Source organism: Carassius carassius, chromosome 42 (genome assembly GCF_963082965.1).
Source record: "Carassius carassius chromosome 42, fCarCar2.1, whole genome shotgun sequence".
Lineage (NCBI taxonomy): Eukaryota > Metazoa > Chordata > Actinopteri > Cypriniformes > Cyprinidae > Carassius > Carassius carassius.
In genome coordinates this window covers 26,957,494-26,977,493 of record NC_081796.1, presented here as the reverse complement: position 1 = coordinate 26,977,493, position 20,000 = coordinate 26,957,494, and the positions used below count along the sequence as shown (strand labels likewise).

Below are 20,000 nucleotides of genomic sequence, written 5' to 3'. Positions count from 1 at the left end.
TTTTAAAACATTATTTTTCGTGAAGCAGATTTCCTTTTTAGAGTAACAATTGAGTTGTAAACGAAGTTCTTAACGTCTTTCCAAGATCTTTCCTTCAGGGACTTTTCCTCTTCTAGGCATTTCATGCAGTCCAGTTTTCCAGGAACCCTGCGCTCTGCCATGAACTTTCCTAGATGTTTGTTAACGGCCCTTCTCTCTTCTTCACTCCATGCTCTCTTCAGGATTATCCTGGTCGTCTCTACAAATGACAAAGACAATATAGTTCATGTACTTAAAAACAGAGACCAAACTGCTTTTGCTTGGCCACAGTCACAGAAAGTACCTACATGTAGAGCTACATGAGTCGGTCAACAAATAATTAAAACATCCTGCCGTTTCATAGCTTAAAATAAAGATTCAAAAATCCATGTCATGAGCCCATTAATATATAGATATATTACAAAGAGTAGCAGGATTCAGGGAAAGATGAGCCTCTACAGCATTTGTGTCTCGGTGTGGTTTTCTGCCAAAAAAATGAAATCAAACTGTAGAAGTAATGGAAAGAAGGCTAAAAGACAGAGAACATAAAATAGAAAGCAACTGATTTACTTTCATAACTGGACATTTAATTGTAAGGAAACAGCCCATATGTGCTGAATCACACAGTCACATCTCTACAGACATTTCATCTATAAATGTTTTTGGTAACACTTTAGAATAATGGTCCATTAGTTAATGTTAGTTAACAACTTTAGTTAACATGATCCAAGCAAGAACAACACAACACTACAGCATTCATTTATCTTAGTTGATGTTCATTTAAACATTTACTAACGCATTATTCAGATCAAAAGTTGTGCTTGTTAACATTAGATAATGCACTGTGAATTAGCATGAACTAACTGTGAATAACTGGATTTACATTAACTAACATGAACAAACAATGAACAATATATTACTGTATTTATTCATCTTTGTTAATGTTAATGAATTAACTACCATTATTCTAAAGTGTTACCAATGTTTTTTTTGTTTTTTTTTACAGACTTTTTAAAGTTTTTAAAGAATCAACTGCATTGTGAACCGTGATTTCAGTATTGTATACTGAACCGAATCATGAGATCTGTAGTTACATTAAAATATTTGTCCTAATAATCATTAGATTTAGCAGTTATCAGAATAATTGTCAGTTGCAGTCCTATTGCTGAGGGATGAGCGCAGGTTTCTCATTTGTTTTTACTCTGTCCAGCTAATCTAAACCCTGTAGCTCTGGCCTGCTTACTGAGAGCTAAAGGACTCTCCAAATCATAAATGCTATTCATCTTATGTCTTTTAATAGTTACATTTTTAATCTCTTTAAATGATTAGCTTTAACTAATGTGTAAGCACTGGTCCTACTCGCTAAGATTAAACTTACCCTTTAGTTTCCCTCTCTTAGCCAGTTTTTCTGCTCTTTTCTTCATCATCTTCGGTGAGGGCCTCATGACCCGGCTCGCTCCCGGACTGTGATCTGCAACAGACAAGCTTTAGTTCCTGTTCCTGTAAGAGCTGACAGAGTTCCCAGCTGTAAGCAGCAAACCATGCTTGAACATTACACTACAGCTACAGGGGAGCTACATGGAAACATGCAACACATTGTGGCTTCAGCCCAAGAGTTTTACACTCCATGAAATAAAAACTAGAGAAAGATTAAATGATCAACTTCACTCTAACATATCCTTGATTAGTAAATGGCTGGTTCCATTAGGGTCCTATAACTAAAGGCAGGTTTAATTGAAATGATCATTTCGCCTTGATGAAAAACACTATTAACTCACCATCTACATCTGAACGTCCATCCTCACTGCATTTGGCAGGTGTTTTTTGAGGGGAAGAAAGGTCAGAACATCCATCTGGAAAACAAAAGGTGACATCTCATCTTCTGCAGTCAGTTAGGGTTAGGACAGACACTGAAAGTGTTTTAGGGGTGTAACGGTACGCAGAAATCACGGTTCGGTACGTACCTCGGTTTTAAAGTCACAGTTCGGTTCATTTTCGGTACAGTAAGGGAAAGAAATGCAAACATTAAACTGCAGGTTGTTTATTACTATACACTTTTTTTAACAATTTGTTTACACTTTTTTTTAAATACTTTTTAAATAAAATATATATAAAATAAAAAAAGAATAAGAAATAAAATACTGCTCAAACCAATATCATATACAACCCGAATTCCGGAAAAGTTGGGACGTTTAAATTTTAATAAAATGAAAACTAAAGGAATTTCAAATCACAATATTTTCAAGCCAATATTTTATTCACAATAGAACATAGATAACGTAGCAAATGTTTAAACTGAGAAATTTTACACTTTTATCCACTTAATTAGCTCATTTAAAATTAAATTCCTGCTACAGGTCTCAAAAAAGTTGGCACGGGGGCAACAAATGGCTAAAAAAGCAAGCAGTTTTGAAAAGATTCAGCTGGGAGAACATCTAGTGATTAATTAAGTTAATTGATATCAGGTCTGTAACATGATTAGCTATAACAGCTTTGTCTTAGAGAAGCAGAGTCTCTCAGAAGTAAAGATGGGCAGAGGCTCTCCAATCTGTGAAAGACTGCGTAAAAAAATTGTGGAAAACTTTAAAAACAATGTTCCTCAACGTCAAATTGCAAAGGCTTTGCAAATCTCATCATCTACAGTGCATAACATCATCAAAAGATTCAGAGAAACTGGAGAAATCTCTGTGCGTAAGGGACAAGGCCGGAGACCTTTATTGGATGCCCGTGGTCTTCGGGCTCTCAGACGACACTGCATCACTCATCGGCATGATTGTGTCAATGACATTACTAAATGGGCCCAGGAATACTTTCAGAAACCACTGTCGGTAAACACAATCCGCCGTGCCATAAGCAGATGCCAACTAAAGCTCTATCATGCAAAAAGGAAGCCATATGTGAACATGGTCCAGAAGCGCCGTCGTGTCCTGTGGGCCAAGGCTCATTTAAAATGGACTATTTCAAAGTGGAATAGTGTTTTATGGTCAGACGAGTCCAAATTTGACATTGTTGGAAATCACGGACGCCGTGTCCTCCGGGCTAAAGAGGAGGGAGACCTTCCAGCATGTTATCAGCGTTCAGTTCAAAAGCCAGCATCTCTGATGGTATGGGGGTGCATAAGTGCATACGGTATGGGCAGCTTGCATGTTTTGGAAGGCTCTGTGAATGCTGAAAGGTATATAAAGGTTTTAGAGCAACATATGCTTCCCTCCAAACAACGTCTATTTCAGGGAAGGCCTTGTTTATTTCAGCAGGACAATGCAAAACCACATACTGCAGCTATAACAACAGCATGGCTTCGTCGTAGAAGAGTCCGGGTGCTAACCTGGCCTGCCTGCAGTCCAGATCTTTCACCTATAGAGAACATTTGGCGCATCATTAAACGAAAAATACGTCAAAGACGACCACGAACTCTTCAGCAGCTGGAAATCTATATAAGGCAAGAATGGGACCAAATTCCAACAGCAAAACTCCAGCAACTCATAGCCTCAATGCCCAGACGTCTTCAAACTGTTTTGAAAAGAAAAGGAGATGCTACACCATGGTAAACATGCCCCGTCCCAACTATTTTGAGACCTGTAGCAGAAATCAAAATTGAAATGAGCTCATTTTGTGCATAAAATTGTAAACTTTCTCAGTTTAAACATTTGCTATGTTATCTATGTTCTATTGTGAATAAAATATTGGCTCATGTGATTTGAAAGTCTTTTAGTTTTCATTTTATTAAAATTTAAAAAACGTCCCAACTTTTCCGGAATTCGGGTTGTAATAAAATATAAATAAATAACTATGATTACAGTGCAGCATTACCAATCCCAGCTTGTAGGCCTGCTCATATTTAATATATATATATATATATATATATATATATATATATATATATATATAACTGTTCATGCTGCACTTTACACTTTGGAAAAGTTTCAGTTTTTAGACCTGCTCAGATTTCGTTATTGCGTTGGACCGATCTGAATTAAGAGCAATGGTCTGTTAAATGCCGACGGGAGCTGCGTTTTAATCACAATCATTTTTTTCCTAGTTGTAGTGATGTTCACACTCGCGTGATCCTTTTGAAAACCTTAGGCCAGTGACACACTGGCATATTGCACCTGTCAAACATCGTCTATTTTGCCGTCAATACTGTTGACGGTGTCCTTTATCAGTAGGCTTTATATTTATGCTCAACATGAAGCATAGATATTGTTGTAGTGAAGACAAGATCCTGGTCTGTCGGTGGTCTCCCTCTATGTCACCCACAGTAGCAGCAGCGCGCCATCGCCGCGTCAGGAACGATTCTGGTGTGTAAAGATACAGAAAACGCGAAGCAGCCGTCACGCAACTGACACGCAGCAGAAACGCCACGCTCACGCCACGCAGCCAGTGTGTCAACAGCCTTAGAATCAGCTGCAGGGCGGGATTTACGCTGAACGCGGAGACTTCCGCCACTTAATATGTTCGTTTGGAAACACGAAAATGTACCTATCATTCCGCACACGAAATATTGCATTCGGTACACACGTGCACCGTACCGAAAGCCCTGTACCGAAACAGTCCGGTACGAGTACACGTACCGTTACACCCCTAATGACTATCTGTAAGAAGAAATAATACAGGCACCTTTTCAATGAGGAACCCTACAAACACACCATTACTTTTATTATTATCATTTAAAAAACCAAATTCTCAACTAAGGAGCAGTTCAAGGGTTAGTTCACACACAAATGAAAATTTGGTCATTAACTTCTCATCCTCATGTTGTTCCAAACCTGTAAGACTTTGTCAACTTTCTGGGTCTAGAAATTGTCAGCTGCGTAGCCGTCTATGGAGGAACAAAGTTCTCAGATTTCATTCAAAGGATCTTCAGTTGGGTTCTGAAGACAAACAATCATCAAATGAGGTTTGGAACAACATGAGGGTGAGTTGTCTAGAAGACGGTAACATACCGTTTCCTTTGCTTGTCTGTTTTCTTCTTTTGTTCCTCATGACCTGGCCCGCTCCCGGACTGTGATCTGAGACAGACAAGCATTAGTTCCTGTTACTTAGTGAATCAAAGGTATTTGTTGGAAGTTGGATCTTCACCGTCCATGTGTGCTGAAGTGCTGACAGTAAAATCTGACCAAAAGTCTTTAACTAATGAAAGGCTGAATTTCTGTAAATGGACTTTATGCACAATCACTTCAGGATTTTGTCTCCAGCAGCTCAATTACATTCTGTGTTGCGTGCCAGAAGCGGTTTTCACTATCGGTCTTTACTGTGGGGATATATCACAGGAGAAGACAAGCTTCTACACTTGGTTTACAAGAGCTTTACGAGGCAGTGAGCCGTCACTCTGAAGTGTAAAGAGTTTTGAATTACATCAGCTTTGTGGGTGAGTATTCTCATGCAATATCCAACCAGCATATCTATCCAAATCTCAGCTTCTGAAAGTTCATAGCTCTCTTTTCATTATTTGTATTGATCCATTTAGTTAAGACCTTTCCATATATTACTTTCCTGTTTCAGCTGATGTTTGTTGGTTATGACAGAATGTTCCTGACTGAGTAATGTGTCAGTTTCCATAAGAATCGTGTAACAAGGAGAGATCAGTGTGAGGGTGACAAGTTTCAGGTCAGTGAGGAAGGCAGAAGACAAATACTTTAAGAATAGGAAGAAAAAAAATAGCTGAAGTCTAAATTAAATGCTCATTTTATACTGATGATTTTGAGGATTCCTAAATCTTTACAAAGACGATTCAGTAAATAGCTTCACAAGAGCTAAAGTTTTAAAATGTAAGGATATAGTACTCATTACAGTATTGTGTATGTTTAATATATGTTCACATAGAATTTGAGTTCATAACTCCAGTCATAGATGTATTCAATTCTCTTCACAGGTTGTGTTAAAGGACACACTCCTGTAGCAGAAAGCACATCACTGGCAGCTTGACATCAGGAAGAGCAGAGCTGCCACAAACACACAACAATCCTCCGCTTGAGTCAGTCATCACATCCTTCTCAAATAAAACTTGATTAAGTAAGGTATCATGTAACAAATGCATAATGGACAATCTCATTTAAGTTATTATTTTATTAGCTTGGTTTAAAAATGATTAATGAAAGATTCTGCTGGATTCTGATTAGGCTCAAGATTACCATCGCTGCCACTTAATGTTTACAGCCTTGACTCATCCGGCTGCTTGCTTGTCTATAGTGAACACTGACTGCTACACAAGCAATTGTTTTACATTTACACAACAAGTTTGTAAAGGATGTTTAACACTATTAAAGATGTTTATATTTACATTACTGCAATGCAAGAAAGTGTTCTCATTGTGCTGTTCTGTTGTATTGTTGTAAATGGTTTGAGGGTAGCAAAAGGTACACTCACTACACTAGAAAACCTGCACTGTTTCCCTGAGGGAATAAATAAAGTCTTAAAGTCAACAAGTGCTGTCTCTAGTCTTTAATTCATGGTTCGTGCTTTTATTAAGGCAACTGGTGCTGAAATGGAGTAAATATTCCACTGCAATAATGTGGGTAAAGTACACACGACAAGACTTTAAAGGGCTAGTTCACCCAATAATCATAATTATGTCATTAATAACTCACCCTCATGTTGTTCCAAACCCGTGAGACCTCCGTTTATCTTCAGAACACAGTTTAAGATATTTTAGATTTAGTCCGAGAGCTCTCAGTCCCTCCATTGAAGCTGTGTGTACGGTCTACTGTCCATGTCCAGAAAGGTAAGAAAAACATCATCAAAGTAGTCCATGTGACATCAGAGGGTCAGGTAGAATATTCTGAAGCATCAAAAATACATTTTGGTCCAAAAATAGCAAAAACGACGACTTTATTCAGCATTGTCTTCTCTTCCGTGTCTGTTGTGAGAGAGAGTTCAAAACAAAGCAGTCTGGATATCCGGTTCATGAACGAATCATTCAGTTCACCAAATCGAACTGAATCATTTTAAATGGTTCGCGTCTCTAATACGCATTAATCCACAAATGACTTAAGCTGTTAACTTGTTTAATGTGGCTGACACTCCCTCTGAGTTCAAACAAACCAATATCCCGGAGTAATTCATTTACTCAAACAGTACACTGACTGAACTGCTGTGAAGAGAGAACTGAAGATGAACACCGAGCCGAGCCAGATAACGAACAACAGACACGGAAGAGAAGACAATGCTGAATAAAGTCGTAGTTTTTGCTATTTTTGGACCAAAATGTATTTTCGATGCTTCAGTAAATTCTAACTGACCCTCTGATGTCACATGGACTACTTTGATGATGTTTTTCTTACCTTTCTGGACATGGACAGTAGACCGTACACACAGCTTCAATGGAGGGACTGAGAGCTCTCAGACTAAATCTAAAATATCTTAAACTGTGTTCTGAAGATGAACGGAGGTCTCACGGGTTTGGAACGACATGAGGGTGAGTTATTCATTACATGATTAGGATTTTTGGGTTAAGTATCCCTTTAAGGAAGCAATAACTACAAAGAGATTTGATATAGTCATATAAATGATTATCATTAAATTTAAACAGATTAATATTTAATTATTGTTTGCAATACATAGGGAAAGATTTCTGCTGCTAATGCACTTAGTTATAAACCAACGCTATGGTGGAACTGCAGTCGCTGGCTTACAGTCTAGCGGAAATAGAATTGTGCATAGAGTCTATTGGCATTCTGCACTGTGTAATGAGACTTGATGAAAAACACTATTAACTCACCATCTACATCTGAACGTCCATCCTCACTGCATTTGGCAGGTGTTTTTTGAGGGGAAGAAAGGTCAGAACATCCATCTGGAAAACAAAAGGTGACATCTCATCTTCTGCAGTCAGTTAGGGTTAGGACAGACACTGAAAACAATGACTATCTGTAAGAAGAGATGATACAGGCACCTTTTCAATGAGGAACCCTACAACCCTGTGCACAAAAAGTATTCTCGTCACTTCATAACATTAAGATTAAAGGGTTGATTCACCCAAAAATGAAAATTACACCATAAATTACTCAGCCTGAAGTCATCCTAGGTGTATATGAGTTTTTTTCCCTTTTCGACGAATCCAGTCGGAGTTATATTAAAAATTGTCTTTGCTCTTTCAAGCTGTTTCATGGCACTCAGCGGGTGTTGCATTGCTTCAGTCCAAAAGAAGTTAAATAAAAAGTGTCCATCCATTTAAAAAAAAAAAAAAAAAAAAAAAAAGGGTCTCACATGGCTCCGGGGGATGAACAAAGGCCTTCTGTAGTGAATCGATGTATTTTTGTAAGAAAAATATCCATATGAAAAACTTATGAATCACTTTAATCTAGCGTGCGCTCACTGTTGTACACAGAAGCAGCTCTGGGCGGATGATGTATGGAGGTCAGCGCTGCATATGAGCCGCTTAGAAGTGACACGCGCGGAACAGCAGCAGAGATCAAAACTAAACAATGGTCACTAATTGGAAGTACAAAATGTGGATCTGTAAAGAAGAATGTTGGAGGATTTCAATATAAAAGGAGACTGGATTTCCTTTTCTAAAGTATGGAAACTTTACTTCCTTCACTCCTGTTAACAAACACTGGTATTCACGAGACTCATGGCGTAGCACTGACCTCCATACATCATCCGCCCAGAGCTGCTTCTGTGTACAACAGTGAGAGCATGCTAGATTAAAGTGATTCATACAAAAAATACTTATTAAATTAATTTTTACAAAAATGCATTTTTTTTTTTTTTTAAATGGATGGACACTTTTTATTTAACTTCTTTTGGACTGAAGCAATGCAACACCCGCCGAGTGCCATGAAACAGCTTGAAAGAGCAAAGACAATTTCTAATATAACTCCGACTGGATTCGTCTGAAAGAAGAAAGTCATATACACCTAGGATGACTTCAGGGTGAGTAATTTATGGGCTCATTTTCATTTTTGGGTAAACTAACCCTTTAAATGGTAAGACTTGTTTCTGTAATCAGGCTCTCAAAGTATATCAAAATTTGGATTTAGATTTATCAAGCCAATTTATCTGTTATTGGCTTCCAAATGTAAAGAATTAACGGTTATCAGTATCAGCCAAAATGTTCATATTTGTGCTACCCTAGATTTTATGAATACATAGTTCATTGTGGTGCTTTTGTTTTGAACTCCATTTTACTGGTAGGTGGTTTTAACAACACAAAGTTTAAATCTAAACTTTAAATCTTACCCTCATCGGCCTCTCTACTTCTCTTCGCTCGTCCTTTTTTTGTTTGTCTCTGTAAACCAGAAGCTGATGTGGGACTTTCACCTATAAAATCAAATATTATTGCTTGATTGCCCTAAAGTCATAAGTACATTCTTTTGATTAAAATAGCTATAAATGTACTGACAAAAATAAAGTCAATGGTGTTCTCTTAAAAATGAGTCTAGTAGCTAAAGCCAATACTTAAAATATGTACAATAGAATTGCATTGGCGATAAAACATACATAACATACCGCACACTGATGGATGAAGCGTGTTAAGGTTCTTTCCTCGAAAGCTCTCAGTGCCTTGCTCCATTGCGAACAGAAGCTTACTTATCTTGGCAATTTGAAATGTTTTGTCAGTCTGTCTGTAAAAGTCCCGGTGTACTCTGATGTCATGACCCATGAACCGTGCAACTTGCTCCAGCTCTTGTTCACTAAGGTCCAAGAGTTGGCAGAGTGTGGCAACCTGTTTTCTTAATTTAGTTGACCTTAGGAGTTCAGGGTTTTCTGCTTTGCTTTCTTCTGCATATTTACGCAGACAGTCACATCCACGTATGTTTGTCATCACACCAGGTCTTGCAAAGAGATAGGGATTTTCAGCAGGTACACCAGCTTCTTCTCTCCTTTTGACCAACAAATCGATCGACTCTTTCATTCTCTCCGTCAAGAAAACTGGAACCTTCTTTCCTCTTTTCCCCCTGATTTCGATGCGGGTTAATATCTTGCTCAGCTCCTTTTCTAGTGGTGACAAGGTTTCATAGATGTCCTCATTAATGGCACTTGTGCTTGCTTTCTTGTAGATCTCAAGAGTCAAGCGTGATGCTTCCCCTTCCCTCCGCTTGTTGAAAATAATGACCTGTGCCAGAACAGTCTCGTTTAATGCCTTGTATGCTCTTAAACTCATTTGTGGAGTCAGTTCCTCTCTTGCTTTGTCTTCCACCAGCCTGAGATGGTCTCTCAGAGCAATCACATTTTTGGTGAGGGGGATGTCATCTTCTTTATTCCATTTGTTTTCTTGTATGGTTTGGTGAGCGGAGATAGAAACACTGTTCCTCCAGTTTTTTTCCAAGAGTTCATAGAATTTTTTTGCTTTCTTCTCTGCCAGATCATCGTCATTCATAAGAGCCTGTCCAATCATGACCTCCACAGCCCCTTTAAGGCAGAATCCAATTTTGACTGCTGTTGAAGGCTTTCCATATTCATTTTTGCCTGGACTGAACTGTGTAAGACGCTTGGCAATATTGACAACGAGCTGAAATCTGGATGGTACACACAAATCTTCTAGAGCGTTGACAGTCTTGTCCATATCTTTAGCAACTAACATGAACCGGCCAAGCTCCCGCATTCTTTGAGCAATGTACTGGTGCCTCGACTTCACGCGGCCATGTTTTGCATATAACGATTCACCATACTTGCAAATCAGAGAATCCCTTCTGATGTGAAATGACACATCGTCCTGTCGCATGTTGTTGATGATCGACTGACATCCATCGGAGGAGGCTGATATTGGAAGCAGGCATGCAGCACGACTCTGTACTCTCCCTCGTGTACTTTTTGTCTCACTTTTCACGCATGACTTCTTGGTTTTGCATGAGGACTGATGTCTCCACAGGTCCTTTTTCCTGAACATACCGAAACAATATGGGCAAGGCAAGTAATCCTTTACAGAAGCTTTTTCAGAGGGCTGCTTCCATGTAACTATTTGTCCTCTGCCTTTCTCCAGAACTTCTGCATTATGTTTAAAGTCTCCTTTATTGCGCAGCTGTTCCAGAAGTGTCTTTCTTTCTTTCGATCTTAATGGAAAGCTGAAGGCATATGCCACATCTTTGACTTCTATATGCTTTCTCTCCAAATGCCTTGAAATCTTTGAGTGTGCCTGGCTACAATAAAGGCAATAATGTTTTTTGTCCCATGCTCGTTTACGGTCTTCCCTTTTAGTACACGTTTTTAGAGTCACAGCTGATTCGTCTTTATTTGCTTTGGTTTTCTTGTGGTGTTTCTTGTGTCTTTTCACATAATTTATGGGTTTGTTTTGTTCTTTAATGGTGCATTTAGCTCTTATCTGATCTTCATCACTCAGACTTCTGTCTGGTCCTTCAAGTTCCTCTTCACTGGACAGACTCTTATATGATGCATCTTTGACTGGACTCAAATCTTCACTGCATGATGATGCAATCTTGGAATCTGGATTGTAATCTGGATCTAATCCAGAACAGCTGGATACTTCAGATTCAAAGGAATCACTCTGTGGCTCCTCATCTTCCATATCTTTTGACTGCAAGTAAAAAACAGTTTAACTTTATAGAGACAGTTTACCATAACTAATATACAATAATTTTGAAGATGGACTATATGAATTACTGATACTAAATGATGTCAACTGTAAATGTGTATTATAACAGTACTTTGCCAAATTGACAAAAGGGTTAGCAGGCATATGACTTTTTCTTTCTTTTGCTAAAATATTTCAGTTGCAAAATTGCAAAGTCTGTAAAACGAAACTGCAGTCTAAAGGAATAGTTTTAATGAAATGTGAAATAAAATACTTGAGGTCAGGAATTGGATACTTGTTATACACTTCAAATTTTGATTCCTCTTATTGATTCCTTTGTCTGCATTTTAATGTGAATTTAAATCATTCTCGTACAAAAAGACTGTGCTGCGCACAGATCCAAAGCCACTTCTCAAACTGTATGTTGTGCAATACTGAACTGAGTTCTCTATACTAACCCCAAACCATTGCTTGACATTTATATTAGTTACAACCCTCTACGGACACCTTGGAAATTGAATCGCCATTGGCTAGTAAATATTTTAGTTTACTCGCCAGACTGATTGAGATATATATATATATATATTTAACATCAGTCAGTCAAGCTTTATAATAATCAAGTATTATTTAATATAACTTAAGTAATTAGAAGTAAATTTGATAACCATGTTTGAATGCATATTAGTCATTTTAACTGAACATTTTAACTTGAGAGGTGGTTTTTTTCTGTCATTCAATGTTTCTGACAAAAAAAAATTGGGAAAAAACTAACAAAAACCCTTATAGGATAAAAATGATGCGAATTCTAATAAGAAGAACTATTAAACACACTAAGGATTAATGAGCTGCTGGATTCATGAATATTAATCAGGTTTTGTTCGTTCGCTTGAACTGATTTGCTGAAATCAAAACAGGGATGATAATAGCTGAGCGCCAGCCAATGGGATTGCCATTCGCGCAATAACTCCACCCACTACCGGAAAACCCGGCTGTTCTCAAAAGCTGAAGACTTCCATAGGAACGCCGTTATTTTGACAGGAAAATACAACAAATAATATTGTTTAAATGTAGCGAGTTAATTCATTCACTCTCTCTCTTTCTCTCAGTTTCTGTGTGTGAGAGAAAGCGACAGCGATTTATGCACCTTCACACCAGAGTTTACAGTACAACAAACACAGGTGTGATGCACATCCATTGAGGTGAACTGAGAAATATCACAGATCACTTGAAGGAGAGAGAAACTCTGAAGCCCTCAGTCAGAGTGTTTGCGAGTGAAAATATACCTGTGCTAAACTTAGCCTCCAACTCACACTGGCGAGTTAAATCTGACAATTGATTAGCCATTGGCTAATATTAGACATCATTTAGTCACCAGAATGAAGATTTAGTCGCATATGTGAGTGATTTACTCGCAATGTAGAGGGTTGAGTTAGGCTTGTTGTTTTGTGGTATTTTTGTTAAAACCATAGGCAGAAGTTTTTTTGTGTAAGTTGATTTTTGTTTGAGCTGTAACAAATTGTTTTGCAAAAAGACTTTAAATAAAATAAAAAATTAGAATGATATCCAAGATGTTTTTTTGGAATCACTAAAATTCTAAAATACCCAACCATGCTGAACGATCTCATTTACTGCCTTGTATGCTCTTAAACATTCAAAATGTTTTTGATCTGCCTGCATTGACACCATTGTATACAAACTGAACTGAGCTGGACGATGACATCACAGTTTTCTTCAGAACTACTGTATAGAGAAGTGACCTAAAATAATAACCAATTATTTTTTACAACAGAATGAATCAATACTGAACTTAAGATGGACAATGACACTTTTCTTCCTCTATCACTGTAAAGCTGCTTTGACACAATCTGTATTGTAAAAAGCACTATATAAATAAAGGTGACATGACGTGACTAGAGTTAAACTCATTTGCTGCGTCAGTTCCTCTCTTGCTTCATCTTAGGGCTGGACGATAGAACCTAAAATCAAAATCTCGATTAATTGAACATTTTACCTCATTACCATTAAATTAACTTTTTTTTTTTCCTCGCATATCACTAACAAGGTTTGTGCTGTAAATATGCTCAACTTTTAAAAGTGGGATATTTTTTTCAAATGAAAGGGTGCATTTCTTACATTTGTCATTTTAAAATAATTGAAGGAACCCACTCACTTTCAGCAGCTTTTTGGTCTTTGGGTCGTACAATTTCTTACAGATTTCTGCTTGTTGTAAATCAGATACAGATAAATTAGCACAGTATCAGTAAGCCTACATTTATCTAAATGTATTAATAAGAGAGCGATTGCGTGTGAATTAGTCATACTGTCTCTCTATTAATTGCGAAGCTGTGGGTTGTTGTTACTTCAAGCTACTTTAGTGATAAATCACAGGACAGCACTGACAATGAGTTTCTGCGCTCCTGAATGTTTCTCTGTGCACGCGATCTTCACGTGATGCCTCGGTCTAAAACTGCACATAATATTGAGAAAGTTTAGTGAAGACGCAAGCAAAAGTGATCTAGTTTCAGGGCTCGCACACGGTCAGAGACATGATGTGGCTCAACTCTCTGTAACAGAAAACAGCTCACGAGCATTGAAGTGAGGTGTTTTACATTGTAAACGGGACACAAGCCAAAGTGATCTGGCTTCAGGGCTTGTGTGCTGGCTGTATGTCTGTGCATAATAACAGTGATTAACTTACATGTACAATAAACTGTAAAACATGTAAAACAAAAAAAACTGCCCTAACAATACTGAACATCCAGATCATATAAACAAAGATAACTGCTCCTGAATCTTTCCTTGGGCCTGCAAACGGCAGTTTATGTGACAGGATGGAGTCATGTGACTTCTAGGTTTCTATATTAAGTTCACAAACATCTTACATTAAAACTCACCACAAATTTGTTATTAACAACTACTCAAAAAGTTTGTGTAAATGCACATACCTGTTTTGTCCCTCCACCCATCGCTTCCTGGACACCAAAGAAAAGATGAAAAAAAATACATATTTTAGTTTAAATGAAATAATTCCAATCAAAGGCTACATACATTTTAATTAGTAAGTTATACAGCACTAGCAGACAGTTAGCATTCAGTTATTTATATCAAAGACCTTAAGTATAGTAATATACTACATTAAAAATCACATCCATGCTTAGCCTGTTCTGTACAACTGACAATGTATCATTTGGTCACAGAGAAGCTGATACAAAGATACAAAGGCCCTTCAGTGACTTGTCAGTTATTACTGCAGTTCAAGTTCACTCATCCTTAGTAATTATGCAATTCATTACTTTTCTACTCGATTTTAATTTGTTCTTAAAACTTACTGTAGTTCTAGCTATTTCTTTGCTGGCAAATAATATGTACAAGCAGCGCGATCTCTCTAACACCCCCCCTCCCCCATCACTAACCTTCACGAGGCCTGAGATCATAAACTCATACCTGTGCTCTAAACCCCTCACCCCTCCCCCCACCAGCGCGATCTCTAACACCCCCCCTCCCCCATCACTAACCTTCACGAGGCCTGAGATCATAAACTCATACCTGTGCTCTAAACCCCTCACCCCACCCACTCACCAGCGCGATCTCTAACACCCCCCCTCCCCCATCACTAACCTTCACGAGGCCTGAGATCATAAACTCATACCTGTGCTCTAAACCCCTCACCCCTCCCCCCACCAGCGCGATCTCTAACACCCCCCCTCCCCCATCACTAACCTTCACGAGGCCTGAGATCATAAACTCATACCTGTGCTCTAAACCCCTCACCCCTCCCCCCACCAGCGCGATCTCTAACACCCCCCCTCCCCATCACTAACCTTCACGAGGCCTGAGATCATAAACTCATACCTGTGCTCTAAACCCCTCACCCCTCCCCCCACCAGCGCGATCTCTAACACCCCCCCTCCCCCATCACTAACCTTCACGAGGCCTGAGATCATAAACTCATACCTGTGCTCTAAACCCCTCACCCCTCCCCCCACCAACGCGATCTCTAACACCCCCCCTCCCCCATCACTAACCTTCACGAGGCCTGAGATCATAAACTCATACCTGTGCTCTAAACCCCTCACCCCTCCCCCCACCAACGCGATCTCTAACACCCCCCCTCCCCCATCACTAACCTTCACGAGGCCTGAGATCATAAACTCATACCTGTGCTCTAAACCCCTCACCCCTCCCCCCACCAGCGCGATCTCTAACACCCCCCCTCCCCCATCACTAACCTTCACGAGGCCTGAGATCATAAACTCATACCTGTGCTCTAAACCCCTCACCCCTCCCCCCACCAACGCGATCTCTAACACCCCCCCTCCCCCATCACTAACCTTCACGAGGCCTGAGATCATAAACTCATACCTGTGCTCTAAACCCCTCACCCCTCCCCCCACCAACGCGATCTCTAACACCCCCCCTCCCCCATCACTAACCTTCACGAGGCCTGAGATCATAAACTCATACCTGTGCTCTAAACCCCTCACCCCTCCCCCCACCAGCGCGATCTCTAACACCCCCCCTCCCCCATCACTAACCTTCACGAGGCCTGAGATCATAAACTCATACCTGTGCTCTAAACCCCTCCCCCCTCCCCCCACCAACGCGATCTCTAACACCCCCCCTCCCCCATCACTAACCTTCACGAGGCCTGAGATCATAAACTCATACCTGTGCTCTAAACCCCTCACCCCTCCCCCCACCAGCGCGATCTCTAACACCCCCCCTCCCCCATCACTAACCTTCACGAGGCCTGAGATCATAAACTCATACCTGTGCTCTAAACCCCTCACCCCTCCCCCCACCAGCGCGATCTCTAACACCCTCCCCCATCACTAACCTTCACGAGGTCTGAGATCACAAACTCATACCTGTGCTCTAAACCCCTCACCCCACCCACTCACCAAAGTTCTGAAGAAAATCAATGCCAGGGATCATAAAATCATACCTGTGAGGTAAAAGTGTGTGATTATATATATATATATATATATATGCTCTATTCGGCTCCCCACCAGATCGATCTCTACCAACCCCCACCCTCACCCCAATCATAAAAAGTCCCCCCCGAAAATTAAAAAAATGCTAGAGACCTTAAAGATGATAAAGTGTTACCTGCACTGTAAAGGCTGCGCATCGATTATGATGAGCTCTCAGTCGCTCCAGTCTTCTCTTGAAGCGCTCCAGGACACTGCTCCGCTCACTCATCTTGAACACAATCACGCGCTGGGTGCAGCTGGAGGTCAGGGGGCGGGGCCATCAATTAAGAACGATACTTTTGAGCGCTGAGGGCTGCTCAGAGATGTTGCTGTTGTCGTTTTTTATTTATTGATTTATAAGGCAGCTCAAAGGGTATCATGATATTCCCCAATATATATTTTTTAATATTAATAATTAAATAATTAATTTAATTAAATATGAACAATATTAAATTGATATTTATTACTGCAGTTATCTGTAAATGAATGAACATACTACAATTCATATCTTAAAAGTACAATAACAATGCACCTACATTTCATTGTATGTACTTCAGTATAGCACAATTCAGAATAAGGAAATTGTTGGAATTATATTTTTTGATGCATTAATGAAAATCCTTTTTCAAGTGTGGATTGTAAAGGTGTAGCTCATTTGAATTATGCTTTATTGATATACTATTACTTTCTGCAACTAATGTATATATTATGTAAATATCACATATGAAAGGGCCAAATATTTGTATCCATGGTAGTACACTTACCATGAATAAAACATGTGTCCAAGGTGAGGATAGAAAGGTTCATTACATACACTCACTGAGTTACTAGTATTTAGGCTTATATAAAACCAGCAGAAATACAAAGTAATATGGATGTACACTTAGCCGTTACAACTATTGTGTATCCCTGCCAGCACCGAGTCTCAAACTCACAACCCTTGGACTGCGAGTCCGAATCTCTAACCATTAGGCCACGACTTCCCCTTCCCCTTTAAACTGCTATATATTAGTTTCAGGTAAAAATGTTCAGCGTGCCAGAAAAGGGGGTTTAGTTAATCCAATTACAGCAGTATTTAAAATAAAAATGTCATCATGTACCATGTATTTAGGCCGCACATAATAAATTACAAATGGACAAAAGGACTAACCCTAACACTAAACCCTAAACCCTAATTTGACTTGGTTCATTAAAGTGTGTGTGAGTGTAAGGCACAGAGGCCTATGTGAGCGATTCACCTCCACTGTCTCACACAAACTCAGATCCACTGGCACAACTTTACTCAAATTACTCTAGTAAACCCTGCACAATAGTATTGCTCTTCACAACATAAAGATAATTGATCTTTAATATGGTTATCCTTTCACTTGACTACGTTATCAAACAGCCAATGTGTTCACAATTTCAGTCTGCCTTCTAAAAATCAGCTTCCTCAGAAACGCATTGAACATCATAGACGTCAGTGGAGAAAGGTGTATAGTTCATCATAACATCATAATATACATCAATAACATAATTCATCTGCTATATTGCTAAAAGTACACAACTGTTTTATATCAACAGAACAATATCCTGGGATAACCTCACTTATCTGAGACTCTCACTTCAGAGCGCTCATAGTTAAGTTAATGATATGAAAACACCAGTGATTTCAGACTGTCTTTAGATCACTGCAGTTTTATTAAGGAGAAAATACTCAGCAATGGTGTTGTCTTATGAATTTGCACATGGTTTGTTTAAAACACCACATAGACATATAAACAAGATTAAAAACGTGATTTTCCCCAGACTTTAAGAGTGAGTCAGGTAACAGAGACATGTCTAAATGCTGATCAGCTAGCTGTTGCTGCGCTGTGCTCACACAGGCTTGAGGAGGCATGTTCATGAACAAAGACACTCACAGTGAAGTTAATGAAGTGGGCTTCTAATTTAGAAGTCTGTTTAGATGTCTGTTTAAAATCAGAGTTGTTAAGACATTGATAATGTCAATCCTTGTTAATAAATTATACCTTTTTGAAAATTTACTATGCATTTACTGTAGTAATATTGTAATAAGTAGTAACCATGACTATAGTAAACACAACTATACTAATCATATTTATCTATTAAGCAGAAACCAATGTTTTACAATTAACCAATGTTTTACTACATCATTACTGTAGTATCCAGTATAACTTGGTTTTAGTTGTAGTAACCATGAAATATTGTATATTGTATGCGCAAGCATACTTGGGAATAAAGCTCTTTCTGATTCTAATATTATATAAATAATATCCATGGTTAACTCTTATAGTTTTTTATGTGGTTTATATGTAATAATTTTTAAAGGGCAATCAAAGAAAATGCTTAATATGTTTTTGCAGAACATTGCAATGTCACTTCATAGACAATACATTTTTGTAAAATTTAGTCATAATTATCAAATAAAAAGTATTCTGTGAGGTCACCTTTGACATTTGACCACAAATTCTAATCTTTTCATCCTTGAGTCCAATTGGACATTGGTCTAAATTAAATAAAATTCCCTCTAGGTATTCCTGATATACTACATTCACAAAATGGGAAGAATGTGAGCAATGCTTCCCACACATAGACTTTACTGGGGTGGGCGCCTCGTATATTAACGGCCGCCCAAGTATATGGAGAAACATTTTTGATTTTATTATTGTATTTTTATAATGAAACCATCTGCGATCGATTAACTAGTGTTATATCTCCCCTCGTTCTGTGTGCGCGAGAACGGTTTCTCCCGCTGCACGCACGCGCGGATATTACAAAGACAAAGACAGCGCACGCGCGCTTCAGTCGCTAATTAAAACAGATGTGCACGAAATGTAAAATGTATTTACGGAGCACGTGTGCGAATAAAGCAAAATCCCCCCGGGTGAGTTTTCTTAAATGTACTGTCATGAAAATCTTCAATACATGAAATGGGTTTTATGTCTTAATGATAATTTTAAGTCGTCTTATATTTTGGGGATGGAAAAACATAAATCGTGATACAGCCTATAGATTATTTAACGTCAGAATGATTTAATTAATGATTTAATGTGCTTCAGACTGCGTCAAAGTGATTCTCAATCAATTAATAGTGCACATCTATGCCAAACGATTGCTTATGAACCCGAGTTGATGAATTATGACAATGTCTACTTTATGACCTTTATATAATATGTTTTAGTCAGTTGCAAGAATGCATATTTTGTCTGACATCTGAAGGATCAGTCCGCATTAGTATATACATTTCAAAATAAGAGTCCTGGGGAATTTCGGGCTTGTTTATGATTTAAAAGTGAAAGGTAAGTTGTTGTTGGAGAATTATTGGCATTTTGGTTATACAATTAATTGTATTTAATTTAATTTCCATTTGATTCATAGTAAACTATTGTAGTTTCTGGGTGGGACGCTTCTCCACAGGAAGAAAAGACTAAGAACAGTATTTTACATATATTATTCAATATATATATTTTACTAGTATCAGTAAAATCTGAGTCCCATTCACTGAAAGAGGCACTATATGACAAAGTAAGGAGAAC

At 38.6% G+C, this 20,000-nt stretch overlaps 3 protein-coding genes across 13 annotated transcripts in view; 2 read left to right on the top strand and 1 right to left on the bottom strand.

Moving 5' to 3' along the window:
• LOC132124468 (nuclease EXOG, mitochondrial-like) overlaps positions 1–20,000 on the top strand; it is a 344,294-nt gene that overhangs the window by 61,294 nt on the left and 263,000 nt on the right. The gene's annotated exons all lie outside the window — the stretch shown is intronic.
• LOC132124467 (receptor-type tyrosine-protein phosphatase mu-like) overlaps positions 1–20,000 on the top strand; it is a 217,330-nt gene that overhangs the window by 191,268 nt on the left and 6,062 nt on the right. The window lies entirely within an intron of this gene.
• On the bottom strand, positions 8,741–10,390 carry LOC132124470 (uncharacterized). The gene is made up of 2 exons (XM_059535485.1): positions 9,469–10,390; positions 8,741–9,279 (listed from the first exon to the last, which is right to left on the bottom strand). Exons 1-2 carry the CDS (start codon positions 10,355–10,357, stop codon positions 9,188–9,190), a joined length of 981 nt encoding a protein of 326 aa, XP_059391468.1. The 5' UTR covers positions 10,358–10,390; the 3' UTR covers positions 8,741–9,187.